The 18519-nt window shown below is 43.4% G+C and overlaps 1 protein-coding gene across 3 annotated transcripts in view; it reads left to right on the forward strand.

Moving 5' to 3' along the window:
• The window catches only part of slc12a4 (solute carrier family 12 member 4), a 43033-nt gene that overhangs the window by 21584 nt on the left and 2930 nt on the right, over window positions 1-18519 (forward strand). For all 3 annotated transcript variants that reach the window (XM_063189015.1, XM_063189017.1, XM_063189016.1), the window contains exons 4-21: window positions 1945-2091; window positions 4593-4647; window positions 5106-5236; window positions 5692-5933; window positions 6840-7057; window positions 7513-7677; window positions 8335-8433; window positions 8837-8894; window positions 9655-9829; window positions 11586-11704; window positions 12300-12398; window positions 13041-13160; window positions 13361-13465; window positions 14131-14299; window positions 14524-14719; window positions 15185-15354; window positions 15866-15997; window positions 17536-17643. In XM_063189015.1, the coding sequence (XP_063045085.1) occupies window positions 1945-2091; window positions 4593-4647; window positions 5106-5236; window positions 5692-5933; window positions 6840-7057; window positions 7513-7677; window positions 8335-8433; window positions 8837-8894; window positions 9655-9829; window positions 11586-11704; window positions 12300-12398; window positions 13041-13160; window positions 13361-13465; window positions 14131-14299; window positions 14524-14719; window positions 15185-15354; window positions 15866-15997; window positions 17536-17643 (2508 nt within the window). The remainder of the gene's footprint in view (window positions 1-1944; window positions 2092-4592; window positions 4648-5105; window positions 5237-5691; window positions 5934-6839; window positions 7058-7512; window positions 7678-8334; window positions 8434-8836; window positions 8895-9654; window positions 9830-11585; window positions 11705-12299; window positions 12399-13040; window positions 13161-13360; window positions 13466-14130; window positions 14300-14523; window positions 14720-15184; window positions 15355-15865; window positions 15998-17535; window positions 17644-18519) is intronic.

The following is an 18519-nucleotide window of genomic DNA, read 5'->3' on the forward strand; positions in this document are numbered from 1 at the left end:
GCTAAAAATTGCTATTTCTAGAAATTCAAAATGGCGGACCATGGAGAAGATCCCCCTTTTCATGTAAGAAAAGTGCAATTTTTCCAGTCATAATGAATACTAAGAATTTGATGGTGGTGGTAAGTAGTCATGAAAAAGGTAACATTAGTGAATGGGTAGCACAAATTCATGAAATAAACAACAAAAAATCTCACACGGTGTCCCTTTAAGTGCTTTAAATCTATTATGAATGGTGTTTTTTTTATGTCCAGAAGGCCTGAATTCATTGTACCTGATTGTGAACGACAGTGTTGCATCAGCTGGACCATTAATATTATTGGATTGCAACACTGTCTTGAGATAAGTAATGAGAGACGGGACGGTCTTTCAAAGAAGGATGACACTAGCCTGGTCCTGACCATCCCATAATACTATCATTTCATTTCGTATTTATGGTCTGGCATTTGTTTGCTCTGAAGCGATTGTAGGAAGCAGGAAGTTTGCACTCAGTTATGGTTTGAAATTATTGGACACCTCTCACCCAATCGTTGGCAGTTACTCAACAACAACATAGCGCTGACCAATGGCTCTGGCGCAGATGTGTACGTCATTGTCACGAGCGCCCTCCCCCTTTCGCCCCCACGTGGGGGGCGTATTCGCTTATTGGCTGTTTTCTGGGGGGGCGTTGCGATCAAAATTCTACTGCTCCAAGCACTCCACAGAGAAGCACGGCCAGACTACAGTAGTGGAGCCAATCCTTTGGCGGAAGTACGTAGGATGGCTCGCGAGGCTAGGATGACACAGTCATAGTGGATCAAACACGGTGAATAAATATGTAGAGCAATTAAGTTGACAATGTTGTCAGATATTCTGATCAAATGCCAGAGTAAACGCCAGTCCATGCAAATTTGGAGGGAAAATGCCTATGTGTTCTTGTTGGAGCGTGCAGATCACATGCTGATGTTTGCTGTGAGAAAACACGGTGTTGAAGTGTGTCACCAATGGGACATCCGTTTGTAACGTTGCCAGGTCTCGTTACGTGAAATGTTGCCCTCTTTACCGCCACATAACACTACGTAAGTGATTGTGCCCAACTCCTTTCTGACGTAACCATGACAACGCTTCCTGTGCTGGGAGGGATGCTTATTGGGGTCAGTGGTGCTCTAATGGAGAGGCAGCTACAGACCACAGATCAATAGTCTGGGAAGCCATATCATCATTGCCTGTAAAAACAAGTACAGTATATAATGTGCTCTTGGTATGACTGCTCTTTTCACTTTTATAATTTAAGGAACCAGTGTAGAGAGCAATTTATAACATAACGTATAACATATTATATGTAACCAAAATGAGAGAAGGGAATAGGGGTGCTCATCAGAAAATGTGGTCATCCATACAGCCATATAAAGATTTTAAAAAAACATTTGAGGCACTTGTTACTAACGTTATTTAGCCTTTATTAAACTCTTGCTATATGGCTACATGTCATGTAACTTTGCTTTTTAACTTTAGTAAGGAGTGAAAGTTGACGACAGACAAGAAGGTTAGAGTAGAGTAGCGTGACTTTATTGATCCCCCGGGTGGGGGAATGAAGGATTGGGTTGCGCTGTGTGATTGCAGGCTTCATTTCCCTGGAAACTGCTCTAAAATGTTATGATGTTTACTTCAAACAAAAGACAGAGGGGTGTCGCGCCAGTAACTCCAGTCCTTGTGGGTGCGTTGGTTCCAAAGCGATAATCCACAGAAGCAAAGAGTAGAACTCGCACACCAGCAGCCGATGCAATAATTGATTATTATTATTATTATTATTATTAATTATTAATTATTATGATGTTTACTTCACACATTACAGAGAACACATAACCACCTATTGCACATCCATACTGTATTACTGGTTAGGCTTCACTGTGTCAGACTCAGTATATTTGCATAATGACGTGACTCTGGTTAATTTATTATCTGTAGTCTGCGAACATGGGCACCTTGATGGGCGTCTACCTACCCTGTCTACAAAACATCTTTGGCGTCATCCTCTTTCTCCGCCTCACCTGGATCGTGGGCATGGCTGGAATCGTGCAGTCCTTCCTCATCGTGCTCATGTGCTGTGCATGCGTAAGTCCACCGCTGCTACTGAGAGAATATTCCTCTCTGTAACACTTTAGAATTGGGTCTACATGATGTTATCCACTGATAGCCTACATGTCTGGGCTAATAGCTGTCTGTATAAGTGATTTATAAGGTGTTACTCAAAGTAGAGTCCCTGTGCACAGCCACTGTCCAGGTGCTGGTTATGTGCAGTATAAGTAATCCAAGTAAAGGAAGGATGAATCACCACACACTGGTATTCTTTGCAGGTAGGCTACAGCGAAACGCGTTGTTCACCAAATAAACTACCAGCAAAGAATATTAGTGTGCGGTGATTCATCCTTTCTTTACTTTGATTTATAAGGTGTGTAGGGGCCCTACTTGGGGCCAGATTAAGAAAGCTTGGGGCCCCCTCTGCAACAGGTTGCTGTAGGTCCCCACGGAAGGAACATTTAATTACAAAATTACATAGACGGCGTCATCATTTCAAACCAAGAGGAGTATTAATGAGATTCAAAACTCTTCCTGATATGGAATACTAAGTTAACAGTACTACAACTTGTTTAAATTTCTTCAATTAGGCTGTAGCCATAGTCTGTGCATTAATCCAGCCCTGGGCCTATTAGGCCCTTGTAAGATCCCCCCATATGGGCCCTGACGAAGAAGCGCTGAATTCACAGCGCTGGTGGCTCAGGGGCACGATATTAACATTTGTTTGCGTTTCTTCTCTTTATTTCAATGCCGTTGTGTGCAATCTATCACCATTGTTTTGGCACCTCTATGCTACCTTTTCACTTCGGAGATAAACTTTGCATATCTTACATCGAGATCTCAAAAGTACTGTGTGAGTGAGTACCCCCCTTCGAGTAATCGCTCGGAGACCCTGGTCACCTGTTCCATTTGCGCACCTCCCGGCGTGATAACCCACGGAACCTCCGGGCCAGTGCGTTCCCGCGCGCTCTCCAGCTGATTTCAGCGCGCACCCCCCTCCAGGGTGTGTTCCGCGCACACCTCTGGTCAGCTGGCCAGATGTTCAAAGCTCACCTTACAGGAGTTCCCGCCAGATCCGAGATGTGTGATTTAAATGCTTACTATGACATGTTGAAAATTGCTACGATGTGTTTGGTATCAATCTGATGGTCATATTTCGGGTGGTGACAAGGTATTGGTGTTGAAAATGGTCGTAGATGATTTATTAAAGATTTAGAATCATAGGAATGAATGAAGGGCCGGGCATTTGCCCAACCCCTCTGGGTTACAGTAGCCCAGCCCAAATGAATAGTCGCAGCCTATTGGCTACCTGGCTAAGGTGACCCACGTGGTAAATATTCATTTAAGACGGGGGAAATATGAATTCTATCAGGTTTTATCTGTATCCAGATCCTCCGCGAATCTCTCGTTCGTGTAGCCTTTCCTCTTGTTCAGGTATGCATTGACTTTCTTTCAAATTGTACTTTGTCGTAGAATTAGATTTGTCTTGTAATAAAACTTTCATTGATCTATATTTTGTTGTAGATCCCGTTTATTCCTTCATAAGGTTATTGTACTGTCGAAACGTAGCAGCTCCAAGGACATTTCTCCATGTGGAGTGGGACGCTATACTTCGGGTCAGCCCGAGTGTCAATGGTGTCTACTTAGGATAAAAATATGTTATCGTAAACTGGAACTTAAGCGGGGTGATCAGATCTTTTTGGGTGTAGCTCTCGACATACACCTCTCGCCTCCTATTGCAGTCGAATAGGGGTAAAGTGTATGGGGCTTAGGATCTCATAAGTATGGTACCTTCCAGCAACTTTAACCTCTGATTTATTCTAGACGTCTCTCATATGGGATGGACATGCATAAAGAAACTAGTCGGCCGCATGCAGATCAGTTCTACAAGTAAATGGATATAAAACCCTTGACAGCTGGACTCAGACTTAACCGATATTGTTGGAATATTCATAATAAGAACAGTTTATATTAATTGAGTGCAATCACACAATTATCCTGGAACTAGGGAGATCTACGACTGAGATCCCATCATAATACGGAAACTTGGTAAATTAGGAACTAAAATGAAATGTTTTCTACAGTCCAGAGTTTAAGGAGCAGAGCACGAGACTAGGATTCCGGTGTTGGGCCTATCTCAGGTTTACACCCTTCTTACTATTACATCAATAACGAAGGCCTTATTGGCCGTGAACAAGAAATATGTGAATACACACATAACAAATTGCTAATAACATGTCCTCTAAGTCACTTATTCAGACAGTTAGGCATGTATTAGTGGCTACCTACTACATCTATTAATACACCAATTTGAAGTTGAAATGTGAAGTATCAAAAGCATTACATACAATATATTCACCTGTAGCTAAAAAGAAATGTAATCTTCATCATAACACTATCCACTTTGCCACCATGTAAAGAAAGGAGAACCAATTCAGAGACATTTGTACAATGCCTTTATTTCCATTGCCTTTATTTTTAGAGCTTGCTCAAGCTGATAATTAGGCCTACTGATTTTTTTCTCTCTCTCTCTGCAGACAATGCTCACTGCAATTTCTATGAGTGCAATTGCTACAAATGGAGTTGTACCAGGTGAGTGGTGGGATGGCTAAATCTCTGTAACCAGGGTCTACCCTTTACAAAAATATGCCATGTTTTTTTTATGTAGTAACCATATGGTTCAAATATGGTTACTCTAAGTACTCTGAACCAACCATAACATTATTATGGATTATTAGTTTTTTGGGGGGTAACCGCGGTTCCTCCATGAATGACCATGTTAAATATTCGTAAGGGCAGGGTGCGATTTGTTGGGGGGGATGGGGGGGATTGTCCCCCCTTCTGGTCTTGATATCGCTACTTTTTCTACATGATTTTATTACAGTTCAATGTAATTCCATTGATATTAATTAAAATCTGAAACGTATCCCCCCTTCTGGTTTTCCGACAAATCACACCCTGCGTAAGGGTACCAATGTCGCTGATGACATAGACTTGACTTGACGTGTGTTCATGACACAGGCCTTCTTGTTTCTCTTGCGTATTCTCAGCTGGTGGGGCGTATTTCATGATTTCCCGCTCCCTGGGCCCGGAGTTCGGAGGGGCAGTGGGACTCTGCTTCTACCTGGGGACCACGTTTGCAGCAGCCATGTACATCTTAGGAGCAGTTGAAATATTCCTGGTAAGATGCTATTTTTGAACTTTTTTCTTTTTTTTTACACTGATGTTCTGCAGATAGTACAAGTCTTTGTGAAGTGCAATGAAATGGTGTTTGGAGCAGCCAGCAAAGGCACAGAGTAGGCCGAATAAAAACAGAATCAGTAGATAGAACAGAGGGTGGTTTTCAGTTGTCTGACGTAGGCTAAATAATAAATGTCCGCAACACTGTTAATGCTCCCAGTTGTTTAATGGCATGACTTCGTGCCATTGACATTATGCCATTAAACAACTGGGAGCATTAACAGTGTTGAGGACATTTGTTATTTACTTCAGTTATTTTGTTTTGTCTAGCACCTGTGCAGATGATGTGTGCGCATTCTCTGCTTTCTTGGTTTTCAGTTGTCTCACATATTTCATATGAACGTTCATTGTATTTTCTAGTTTTATTTATCTATCTATCTTTACTTTTTTTTAAAGAAATATTTAGTTCCTCAAGCTGAGATCTTCCAGTCCACCGATATGCATGGCGGAGACACGGCCATGCTGAACAACATGCGTGTGTACGGCAGCATCTGCCTGAGCCTGATGGCAGTGGTGGTGTTTGTCGGGGTGAAGTACGTCAACAAGCTGGCCTCCCTCTTCCTCATCTGCGTCATGATCTCCATCTTCTCCATCTACGTTGGAGCTGTGATGTCCAGCTTCCACCCACCAGACTTCCCGTGAGTAGACGACAGGGCCCAGGGCGTAGTTTAAACGCTGTTTACCCATCACAATATTGAGGAGTATTTTTTATTTTATTTATTGGGGCTTTTTGACTTAATTGATGATAGGACAGCAGTAGAGGTAGACAGGAAGCGAATGGGGAAAGAGAGATGGGCAGGACTTGGCAAATGACCTGGGCCGGAATCGAACCAGAGCCACGGTAGGGCCACAATATTGAGGTGTTATAACAACCATCATGACATGATCAGTCAGTATAATGTCAATTCTCCCGTAAACCCTCTGCTCATCTGAACTTCTGCAGGCAGGTGTAGCATAATGGGACTGGAATGGGACCTATGGGACTGGCGTAGTCTGTGTAGCCTGAATCAAAGTTGGTAGTTGTTATCTTGGTGAATAAACATTTAATGTCCACTCTGCTACACAGGCAGCGGGGAGGACTTACCAGAACAATGGCTCCAGTAGACTGTAAAATGCTCTGACTTGAACATTTATCCCTGTTGTCATTACAAAGCACTCTGGCCTACTACGCGTGGCTATTCATTTGTGCACTATTCTGGGCAAACTGGAAATGAGCCACTGGAAACGAGTAGTTTACTAAATCCGATACAGAGCATCTCTCCCCATTGTGTGATTAATGTATGTTTGCACTTGGTGCCCTGTACAAGATTATTTAAATAGGCCTACACTTCATGCTGTGTACTGTACCGAATCTGTGTACACACCACAGAGTCATTGTCTGCATCAATGCAAGTTCGTTGTGTGTGAACACTTGTGTGCTGTGGAGTGCTGTGTCACAATGACAATGGGAGTTGGAGTTCCCCAGTTGGGCTTTCTTTCATTGTCTGAGTGACCATTGTATTCCTGTGTTAGCTGCATCCTGAACCACTCTCGTCTGCCCTCAGAATTTGTATGCTGGGAAACCGGACGTTGGTGTGGGACCGCTTTGACACGTGTGCAAAGACTGTCCTGGAGGGCAATGCCACGGTGCCCAGCCGACTGTGGAAGAAGTTCTGTGCCTCGGGCAATGCCACCACGTTCCAGTGCGATGACAGTTACTTCAATGAGAACAACGTTACCCAAATCCAGGGCATTCCCGGCCTGTCCAGCGGGGTCATTACAGGTAGGAACCAATGACCATTACTGCTGTATCCGCAGGGTGCTTTTATGGTGTAATATTATTCTGGCGTTTTTAGATATGTACCCCAGTTTAAAATAAAGAGTTTTTAAATTAAAATACCATACTACTCCTTGTCTCTATGCAAGAGTCGCCTGAAGTAGTAGTACTAGTACTAGTATGTCTCTATTCTTGACATTTATGACATACTGTATACAGAACAGTACAAACAAGGTTTAAATGTCTTAAGCACATCGTTCTATACTGTTCATGCTCAATTTTGATGGCTTCTTCGAGAATCTACAATGTCCTGTAAGTAGCCACGGAAATAAAGAGAATGCTTTGAATGAGAAGGTGTGTCCAAACTTTTGGCATGTACTGTACTGTAAGTATAACATTGCTGCCAGCATTGCTCTAATATCTTGGGGATTTTTTTTTACACTGCTTTGCAATTCCAACAGACAACATGTGGGGTAACTACCTTGGCAAGGGGCAGATCCTGGAGAAAGCCAGCATGGCCGCGGTGGACGCACGAGGGGCCTTAGAAAACTTTGGGCACTATGTGTCGGCTGACATTGCTACTTCCTTCACCCTCCTTGTGGGCATATTCTTCCCATCATCCACTGGTGAGATTTCCCCCTTCAAGTAAGAAGTTCAGTTTTGCAGATTCCAGAAATGGAGGCAGCAAGAAATTATGTTCCAAGAAATATGTTCCACCCACGTATGAAACTGTATATAGGCCTACTACTGTATGCTGTAAATATTTACTTTATGGGCGAAGCTGAGGATTCCCTGCAACTTAGCCTGGGCCCGGTCATATTGCACTTCTTGTGACAACACACCAAATTTCCCTTTCAGTTTGGCAAAGCTGGCTATTTTGTCTCTTAATCATATTCCCTTTGAATTTGGATTTCAATGAAAATCAACCACTGAGCTGAGGCGGATAGTGAGCCAGCTTGGCCAGACTACAAGCTTGTTAAGAGTTGTCCTGAGAAACAGAATGCCTTTCTTGCCATTATTTCTTTCTGGAAACAAACCAAAGTAACTGATGAATACTGATGAAATAATATGGCCCTGCCGTGGCCTAATGTTGGGACACTGGATTGCTGCGCCGGCCTCCCGGGTTCAATTCCGGCTTCCCCGATCCTTCCCCATCTCTCTCTCTCCACACTCATTTCCTGTCTCTCATCCACTGTCCTGTCAAAAGTGAAGGCAAAAAAGCCCTAAAAAAACATTTTGAATAAATGAATAAATAAATAATGTGGCGTCTGGTTCTTCTCCAGGTATAATGGCGGGCTCCAACAGGTCTGGAGATCTGAAAGATGCACAGAAGTCTATACCAGTGGGGACCATTCTGGCCATCGCAACCACATCTCTCGTCTGTATCCTTCCATGACTCTGCCTCACATTCACAGCTGGATATGTTGGCAGTGCAGAGGAATATGGAAATAACACTATTCATTATTAAAAGCCTTTTGTAACTTCTGAGATTTGTTTCAGTGTGTATGATAGAACTAATTTGAGATTGAAGTATCAGTATACAGTAAGTGTTCCTTCTACCTCTCTACCGCCTTAGAAATGTTGCTTCTTATGTATGTATTTCTCATTATTTCTTGATGGGCCAATGGATATGTTAAGCACTGTTGGGCCTATGGATATGTTGAACAGTAATACAGTATGTTCAATGCCTGTATTTTAAACATTAACATTACACAAATGTATTTCAGTTAACTATGTTCTTTACTGTCTACCGTACAAGTATGTGACCCTTAACTGCTACCATAGATATGACCTCCGTGGTCCTGTTTGGAGGATGCATAGAGGGTGTGGTCCTCAGAGACAAGTAAGGAAATAATGCAAGATATGCTCTACACACACTGAGGCACAGAATGAGGTCTAACCGTGCAATGTACAGTATGCCACATAAGCACTCTACTGTATAACCACCATGTAGCTTACTGTTGGCTACTAATCATTGCACAAAGATGTAAATGTTCTGATTATGCCCAGTCTAGTTGAAAATATTAGATGATCCATTCCAGCCCATATTCTCTGAATCCTCCCCCGTCCCTCAGGACTCAAGTAAAGGCTGCCTCATTTACAGGCTACAATGCTACAATGCTACACGGATCCATTGACTTTCACTAGCTTAGCGACATATTCCCTCTTTTAACTCATCTTAAAGCAAGACAACGCTTAACATGAAAAATAAGACACTTTACCACCTTTATAAACCCCAGCCAACAATTTTAACTGTATTAAGCCCCAAAATAGTGGCATATCCCTTTAACGGTATCATAGTGATTCTACTATTTTCCATGGCACACCAGATGATCTCTCTCGGCACACTAGTGTTCCACGGCACAGTGGCTTAAATGTAGGCCTACAATGTATTAAAGGCCAACTTCCGATAAAACTCAGTTTTACTCACTCCTTTCGAAGATCGGACGGTCACCCCAAGTTAAACTCACTTGTTGGTGGAATGGACAGTGTGCAGGATTTCTTTACACCTGAATGACAATCACACTGGGATACTATCCTATGCATCTGTGTGCAAAAGCATAATTTGTAACTGTTTTGGGCCCTCTCCCTCCTGGCTGCAGGTTTGGGGATGCGGTGCGCAAGAACCTGGTGGTGGGGACGTTGTCCTGGCCCTCTCCCTGGGTCATCGTGGTGGGCTCCTTCTTCTCAACAGTGGGGGCAGGGCTGCAGTCCCTCACCGGCGCCCCGCGACTCCTCCAGGCCATAGCCAAAGACAACATCATCCCTTTCCTCAGGGTAGGCTTCCAACAGGCAATAGGGAAAAATGATATAGTGACATAAGCCCTTTTTCCATCACATTCTGAAGCCATACAACTTGTTCCAAAACCATATATTCCGAGTGAATTAACTTGATGCGACAAAACGACTTTATAGCGATATAAACGTTTTTCCATCACGTGTGTCGCACTAACTTTTTGATGCGCATCACGTCAAAGCTAATTATCCTGTTGATGGAAAAAGGGCTATAGATGAATAACGTTCATTATGTTCTTGATCATTGTTCAATGAGGAGAGAAGTGCCGCGCACTCTCAAGTTGTATAAACAAGTTTTAATGTGTCACATTAAAAACTTGTTTATACAACTCGAGAGTGTGTGGCACATCTCTCCTCCTGCAAGTGTTTTACTGGTTGCCAGTACCTCTTTTTCTGGTGTGCGTTTTGCACCTCCACTCAACCTTCTTCATTGCTCGTCAAGTCTTTCAAGATTTTCTTTTGTTTCAGACATTTATCCTTTTGCCTAATTTCTTGTCTGAAACAATGTCTTGATAGATTGTCGCAGATTGTATGACCCTGCTAGTATCACTTTGCTATCTGATTCTGGTAACCATTTATTTTAAATATTGTTATGCAATATTGTATGTTGTCACAGAATTGCAATTTGCTATCTGATTGTGGTCATGCTTGATTTTACTACACATGTGGAATCAGTCACATGTGGAATCAGAATCAGATGCAGCTTAACAAAAGTGTGTAACTACCGGTATATAATATTGTATGCTGTCACAGTATTGCAAAATAAAGTGTTTCCCTTATTTCTCTCTAGCGATGACAACAATATTGCATACAGTATACTACCAAAGATAGTACATTCTACTGGTCTCTTCCTGTGTTCTCTGTGGTTTTACAGTACATTCTCAGAATAGACACAGTTGTGTATGTCCAAGAAAAACAAGTTATTTGCATGAACCTATGCAAAGCGTGTCCAGGAATTAATGTCGAGAATGGCTTGGCGTGGTTGTTGCCTGTGGTTGTCCCTCCCTCACTGAAAGGAGATAAGGGAAAGGATAAAGATCCGCAACACTGTTCAATGCTCCCAAACAAAGGTTTTTTTGGTGTTTTAGACTGTAGTGATAGGACATGAAAGAGAAAGACAGGAAACGATCGGGGAGAGAGAGACGGGGAGGTATCGGCAAAGGACCCGGGAAGGAATCAAACCCAGGTCACAGTGGCGGAACATTGCAAACAGGGCCCCAGGGCAAGACACTGATGGAGCCCCCCTATACAACCTGCCAAGGTCACAATAGGGACCCCACCACTAATACAAGAGGCCCATGATCCCCGGGGCAAATGCCCTCCTTATAGCTGCGGCCCTGCCAGCTCAGCCGTTAGTGCCACACTAGGGCCCCAAACAAAGTGTAACCTCTTACTGCAGATGGGGTCGCCGGCAGGCCTCAAGTACATCATAACAATATTGCTATGACATTACAGAGAGCCTTAAGTAACATATTAAGATAGCCATTACATTTTTGGTGACAGTAGGGTTATAACATAGGCTCTATAACAATGGCCATGCCATTAAACTTTGCTTGTGAGCGATGAACAGTGTTGCGGATTGTGCCATTTAATTTTGTTTGGGAGCATCGAACAGAGTTGCAGACCTTTATCATCATCTCCTTTCAGTTAGCCTATCTTCTGTTTGGTTCAGCACCTGTGCTACTGATGTGCGCACATTGACTGACTTTTTGTATTTCCCTCCCTTCCTCCATGGCAGGTGTTCGGTCACAGCAAGGCTAATGGGGAGCCCACGTGGGCACTGCTACTGACGGGTCTCATTGCCGAGCTGGGCATACTCATCGCATCTCTGGACATGGTGGCCCCCATCCTGTCAATGTGAGACATCCCTCTACTCCCTCAAGCCTGCAGTCAGGGCCCTAAATTAACTTTTTTCACCACCAGCCAAAATGGCTAGTAGATGTTAATCTTACAAGCCAAACACACACACACACACTAATGGGACAAAGTGGCTTGTAAGTTGGTCTTTTCTACCAGCCAAACTGAAATTCCACCAGCATTTGGCCGGTTGGCTAGTGTTAATTTAGAGCCCTGCCTGCAGTGACAGCTTACGTAGCAACCCGCCTACACCGCAGTGCACAGCCAAAGCTTGAATTGTTGAAATGGGTTAACCCAGTAAGACACAGCCCCTGTTTTAAACTGGCTGTTGAATTACAATGACCAAGACAAGTCGTAATGTATTACTAAAGGCCCTGTGCACTGTCATAGTTAGTGGTGTAGTACTATGGTAGTAAAGGTTTTTCAGTGACTAATGAAGTGCTCCACTGATGGAACGGCGTGCATTACTACACATTTGGGAGCTGGATTAAACACACAAAGTGCTTCAGGTTATCATGAGATGAGATTATGACTGAGATTGTGACTGTTTGTGATTACGACTGTTTTCTACATGTTTTCATGAACCCAACAACAGGTTCTTCCTGATGTGCTACCTATTTGTGAACTTGGCTTGTGCCGTGCAAACGCTACTCCGCACGCCAAACTGGAGGCCCAGGTTCAAATACTACCACTGGTGAGTTCCTATTAAAACTACCACCGACTTCACATGAACTAATAAAAGAGACATGTGGCGTCATTGCTTTCACATCATGGAAAACTATGAGACAAGCCGAGCATGCCAAACTGTTTCCACATGATGGCAAAACAATAATGGACAACATGGAAATTGAAACGCAGCATTAATTCAACACTCTGAAAGTACTCTGGGACAACATACAATAGACAATGTTAAATCAACTCTCTAAGTTTTGAATAAACATCACATTTTTTACAGGGGATTTAACACTAGTGAATGAGACTGGACTTATTGTAGGCACTGTTTGCCTACAATAACAGATGTATTTAACAGAAGAGCCTGGAGTGCTTATTTTATTAAGAAAATGGGGATTTCAGGCTATTAGATGATTTATCTCTTAACTTAACCTGGCTTACTCCTGAACCAGCTTCTTGGTATAGTTTCTTAAGAAAATGAGGACTCGAGGGTCTTCTATTAGATGTTTTACCTCTTAACTTAACCTGGTTTACTCCTGAAACAGCTTCTTAGTATAGACCACTGATGTGTTTACGAGTCTACACAACAAGTGAAATGACGTGGGCTGCCTGAGGAGAGGGAACAGTTAGTGAGCCTTCTTTGCCAATGTGTTTCCTCCTCCAGGGCTCTGTCCTTCCTGGGAATGAGCATGTGTCTGGCTCTCATGTTCATCTCTTCCTGGTACTATGCCCTTGTGGCCATGGTGATCGCTGGCGTGATATACAAGTACATTGAGTACCAGGGGTAAGTTGTGTTCATGCCTCTTATCTTTGTTTACTTGCATCGCATTGTTGCATTGTTTAAAAAGGAGTGTGCTCAGTGTTTAACAAGATATGAAATATCGCTTTTCCTCCCCATCTCTCCTCTCTTTCTCTCACCCTCTCCTCTCTCTCTCTCTATCTCTCTCTCTCTCGTCTCTCTCTCTATCTGTCTTCCTGTTTTAGAGCTGAAAAGGAGTGGGGGGATGGGATTCGAGGGCTGTCTCTGAGTGCGGCTCGCTATGCCTTGCTGCGTCTAGAAGCAGGGCCCCCTCACACCAAAAACTGGAGGTTGGTAGTGGTACTGTGGAGGAGTGCCTTTACCATAAAACAAGTCAAAACAAAACACTGATGATATGTTTGGAAGATGGGATTATATTTTTGTTTTTTGTTTGTTTGTTTGGGTGGGGGTGGGGATGGGGGGTACTGCATGTCTGTATGAGCATATGTAACCGATATGTTCCCGCGCAGTCCGTCCCCCTCAAGGCCACAAACTCCCCACCTAGTCAACGCATCGATTGCAGGGCTCTAAATTAACCTTTTTCATCAGCAGCCAAAATGCGTATTAGACATTAATCCTACTAGCCAAACACACACACCAATGGGTCAGAGTGGCTAGTAAGTGTTATTTCCTACCAGTCAAACTGAATTTTCACCAGCATTTGGCCGGTTGGCAGGTGTTAATTTAGAGCCCTAAATTTGGGTATGGGAGTCACAGCACGATACCGCTGAGCTAAAGGCCCAGTCCAATAGCCCAACACTACCGAGGAGGCTTCGGGAGGGAGGTTTAGTAACGCTCCACACTCTGCTAGTTGGCCTCTGTTACACATATTTAGTACCAAACAAAACACAATAATACACTATGTACTATATAGTATGTAAAGTACCAGTAGCCTATGTTCTTATAAAATCAATGTAGAATAAATCTAAACATTTCTTAATATTTCTTCCTTCAGGCCTCAGCTGTTGGTGCTATTGAAGCTAGATGAGGATCTGCATGTGAAGTACCCCAGACTGCTCACGTTCGCATCACAGCTGAAGGCCGGAAAGGGCTTGACCATCGTGGGCTCAGTCATCCAGGGCAACTTCCTCGACAGCTACGGAGAAACGCAAGCAGCAGAACAGGTACTTAAAACACACAGCCACTACAGAACAACAATGTGCACTCTAAGTCTAAATATAGTATACTGTGCGTATGACTTGAAAAAAAAAAAACTAAATTCCCTGAAGAACATTTACACTGGAGCCAAAACATGTCGGCTCACTTTTGATTGATATAAGAAGACAAAGATTGCCTTTGATGTCCTGCATACATTGATTATGGTGTTTTTTTGTGGGGTTTTTTTCAGGCGATCAAAAACATGATGGAGATCGAGAGGGTGAAAGGCTTCTGTCAGGCGGTGGTGGCAGGTAAGGTACGAGAGGGCATCACGCACCTCATCCAGTCGTGCGGCCTGGGAGGGATGAAGCACAACACGGTGGTGATGGGCTGGCCATACGGCTGGAGGCAGAGTGAAGACCCACGCGCCTGGAAGACCTTCATCAGTGAGTACCGTAGGGCCCACCTTGGGATAAATTACTTAAAGTCAGGCCCAAAAGGCAAGCCCGCTTCCAGCATTTTCTGCGAGAATGCAATCTAGTATTACAGTGTTTTACCGTATGGCACATATGGTACAGTCGAGGAGAAAATGGGCTAGTCCATTCCTTTTTTCCTTGTGTGTGTGTGTGTGTGTGTGTGTGTGTGTGTGTGTGTGTGTGTGTGTGTGTGTGTGTGTGTGTGTGTGTGTGTGTGTGTGTGTGTGTGTGTGTGTGTGTGTGTGTGTGTGTGTGTGTGTGTGTGTAAAAGTCATGATGACTTGCTGTACACATGGCCATTCCCCTCGGTCACTCACTTTCACCACCTTAGCAACATGTTGTCATGCCAATAACTCTGGTTTAAAAAGTTGGCCCCGCAAATTTCAACAAATACAGACGTTGGTTCTAACAGGTTTTGGCTGTGTGTCGTTACAGATACTGTCAGGTGCATAACAGCGGCTCACCTGGCGCTGATGGTGCCAAAGAACGTGTCATTTTACCCCAGCAATCACGAGCGCTTCACAGATGGGCACATTGATGTCTGGTGGATCGTCCATGATGGTGGGATGCTCATGCTTCTTCCCTTCCTCCTAAAACAGCACAAGGTTAGGGCTCAATCCTCCAATTATACCGGTACTATGTACTTACATGCACTGACACACCTAGTAATGCAAATATTTTTTTTCAATGCTTGTTGCTTGCCTGCCTTGCTTGTTAGGCTCTGTCGATTGTCTGCCTGCTTGCACCTTGCTTGGCTTGATGTGTTTCTGGCTTATGTACTCTATATCCTTGCATGTGCCTCCTTTGTTTGTTTGCAAGCCTTGTGTGTCTCCTCTGTACACCTTTTATGTACAGTATGCATGTATGAGTGTGTGTGAGTGAGTGTGTGTATGTGTGAGTATGTGAGTACAGTATTTGTGTTTGAGTGTGCATGTATGGCGCTTGATGTCCTTGTGATGTCCTTGTGTACATATATTGTGTATTGGGTTGTATATACTTTATGTCTTCATGTTGGCTGTAACAAGTTATGATGATGGTGAAAACGAATTTCCCTTTGGGGACAATAAGGGCTATCTATCTATCTATTCTTACTACGTATTTACCACCCCTCCTCAGGTTTGGCGTAAGTGTAAGATGCGCATCTTCACGGTGGCCCAGATGGATGACAACAGTATCCAGATGAAGAAGGACCTGGCCACCTTCCTCTACCAGCTCAGGATAGAGGCCGAGGTGGAGGTGGTGGAGATGGTAGGCTTTCATCTCATTCATCTTTAAAGGTGCACTGTGTAATGTTTTTTAGAAGGTAGCCTCTTACTGCAGATGGGGTCTCCGGCGGACCTATTCACTATTTGATGTAAATACTCAACTACATCATAACAACATTGCTATGACAGTACCGAGAGTCTTCAATAACACATTAAGACATAGCCATTACAATTTTGGTGACAGTAAGGTTATAACCAACCGTAACTCGGGCCATTCGTAAAGTCTTTACGAGAAAAAAAGGAAAAAATCAACTTTAAGCCTTGTGGTGCCGTTAGGAATAGCCTCGTTTCTCGTGGTTGGGTGACGAAAGGGGGAACTGACAATTGGGGTAGTTTGGTTCTGGGGGGAAGAATAATGCGGATGAACGTCAACAATCAAGCGCGAGTGAAGGCTAACTGGAAACGACGGTAATCAAACATTTCAGTTTCAAGTTTAGGGTTAAGGTTAGAGTTAAGGTTAGGGACAGGGTTAAGGTTAGGGTTAGGGTTAGGTTTAGGGTTAAGGTTAGGGACAATGTTGGAGGAAGGGAGACATGGCATGAAGCTGACACAACGACAGCGCTCCCCTCCCGGAATGCACGCTGCTCGGGTGGTCTCTCTCTCTCACTCGCTCTCTCACTCACTCTCTCTCTCACCCACTCTCGACGACAGCGCGTGTTGCCCAACTACGAAAAATGAGGCTATATCGTAGTAGCGGCACCATGAAGCATACAGTTGATTTTCCCCGAGACTGGGCTCTTATAACATAGGCTCTGCGCTTTTTTTTTAAGGGGATAAAGGTGCACTGTGTAATGTTTTTTAGAAGTTAGCTGCAAAAATCATCATACTAGCTATTACTTAGTAAATATTTCTGAAATTATCAAATTTGGTGATAGGCAGCACAGTTTCAGTGAGCAGCATAGTTGCGATAGGCTACCTGCTCTGACCACAATCCTCGTGTACAGTAGATGGTAGGCTTTCATCTTATATTCCAAGTGGTGGTCGTGCCGTTCAGTTTGTGGCTGGCCCTGGAGGGTATGTAAAGTTCCACAAAGTAATCCAATTGTCTATCAAAAAGGAACTTGCAAATCACTGATGCCGATGCAAAAAAAAAAAAAATGAATGCATGAAGGAAAGAAAGCACTACCCGGTGTCATGGAAAACATTTTCGTTTGAAATAAAATGTTTGAAAAGTTTGGCCCTGATGATGGTATGAAGGACTGAAAACGTTTTGCATGACACATGACATTTTCTTTCTTTTCTTCATGCATTAAACATTCTTTCATCATATTCATCTTTAAATAACATTGTGCAATTTATGTGTCATATATTTTTGGAATCACTGGCAATCCAACTCCAAGTGTTTTCTGACAAAAACTCAACTATCACAACATTGTTATGACATTACCAAGGGTCTGACGAAGCAAATTATGACTTGGTCATTACTTTTTTACCAAATGACCGGCCTATACTATGTGGTGTGTAAGTATTGTGTTACTGTAATGTAACAATGAATGACTATGTGTGGACTGTCTTTTTCAGCACGACAGTGACATCTCTGCGTACACTTATGAGCGGACCCTGATGATGGAGCAGAGGTCTCAGATGTTGAGGCAGATGAGACTATCCAACGCAGAAAGAGAGAGAGAGGTAAGCTTCTGTCCAAGCCTGATGCACAATTTTGAGTTCAGAACAAAGGTATGCCATTTACTATGGCTTTATATATGTTTGAAAAGTTACCATACACACCATAGTCGTTTGAGAAGTTTCTCATGCATCCTGGGAAAAGGTTCTCATTCATCCAGCCAAAGTTAAGTCAGAGAGAGTAGAGAGAGAGAGGTTCCATTGTTTCCGGGTTCTATTATTGCAAGGGGGAGGGGGGGAATCCCCCTTTAGGTAGACCTAGGCAGACCTAAGGACTGTTCTATTCATTGTAGGAGTATTATGACACGCCCCTTTAGGCAGACCGGAACCTGGTAATGTTAGGTGTCCATAGCAACCTATTACATTGGCATATCTCTATATACTTAAAGAATCTCTGGTTAAGTTGTTGGCAAGTAGATGTCTTAAGTCTGGCCCTGCCATGGTTCTAATGGTAGGGCACTGGGCTGCTGTGCTGGCGACCCGGGTTTGATTCTGGCCCGGATCCTTTGCCAATCCTTCCCCATCTCTCTCTCCTCATTTGTTTCCTGTCACTCCTTCACTGTCCTATCATAAAATTAAGTTAAAAATAAATAAATAAAAAGACCACAAAAAAAAAAACATCTTAAAAATTATGACTTCTATCTAAAGTCACCTCCATCTGTAGTTGACCCAGGTATATACAAGCTGGACTGTAGAAGATTTCCGTCTCTCTATCTAGCATATATGCAAAGCTCGGAAACCAGGACGCAAATAGTGAGGCAGTAAAAAGGGGACATGCAGACTGAGTTATATCTTTGTGATAGTAAGGCACCTTCAGTTTCTGCACCCCAGAATACTCATGGGGGTGGGTATTGGCAAGGGGTTCACGATTCGATGTGCATC

The sequence above is a fragment of the Engraulis encrasicolus genome, chromosome 22 (genome assembly GCF_034702125.1).
Source record: "Engraulis encrasicolus isolate BLACKSEA-1 chromosome 22, IST_EnEncr_1.0, whole genome shotgun sequence".
Taxonomy (NCBI): Eukaryota; Metazoa; Chordata; class Actinopteri; order Clupeiformes; family Engraulidae; genus Engraulis; species Engraulis encrasicolus.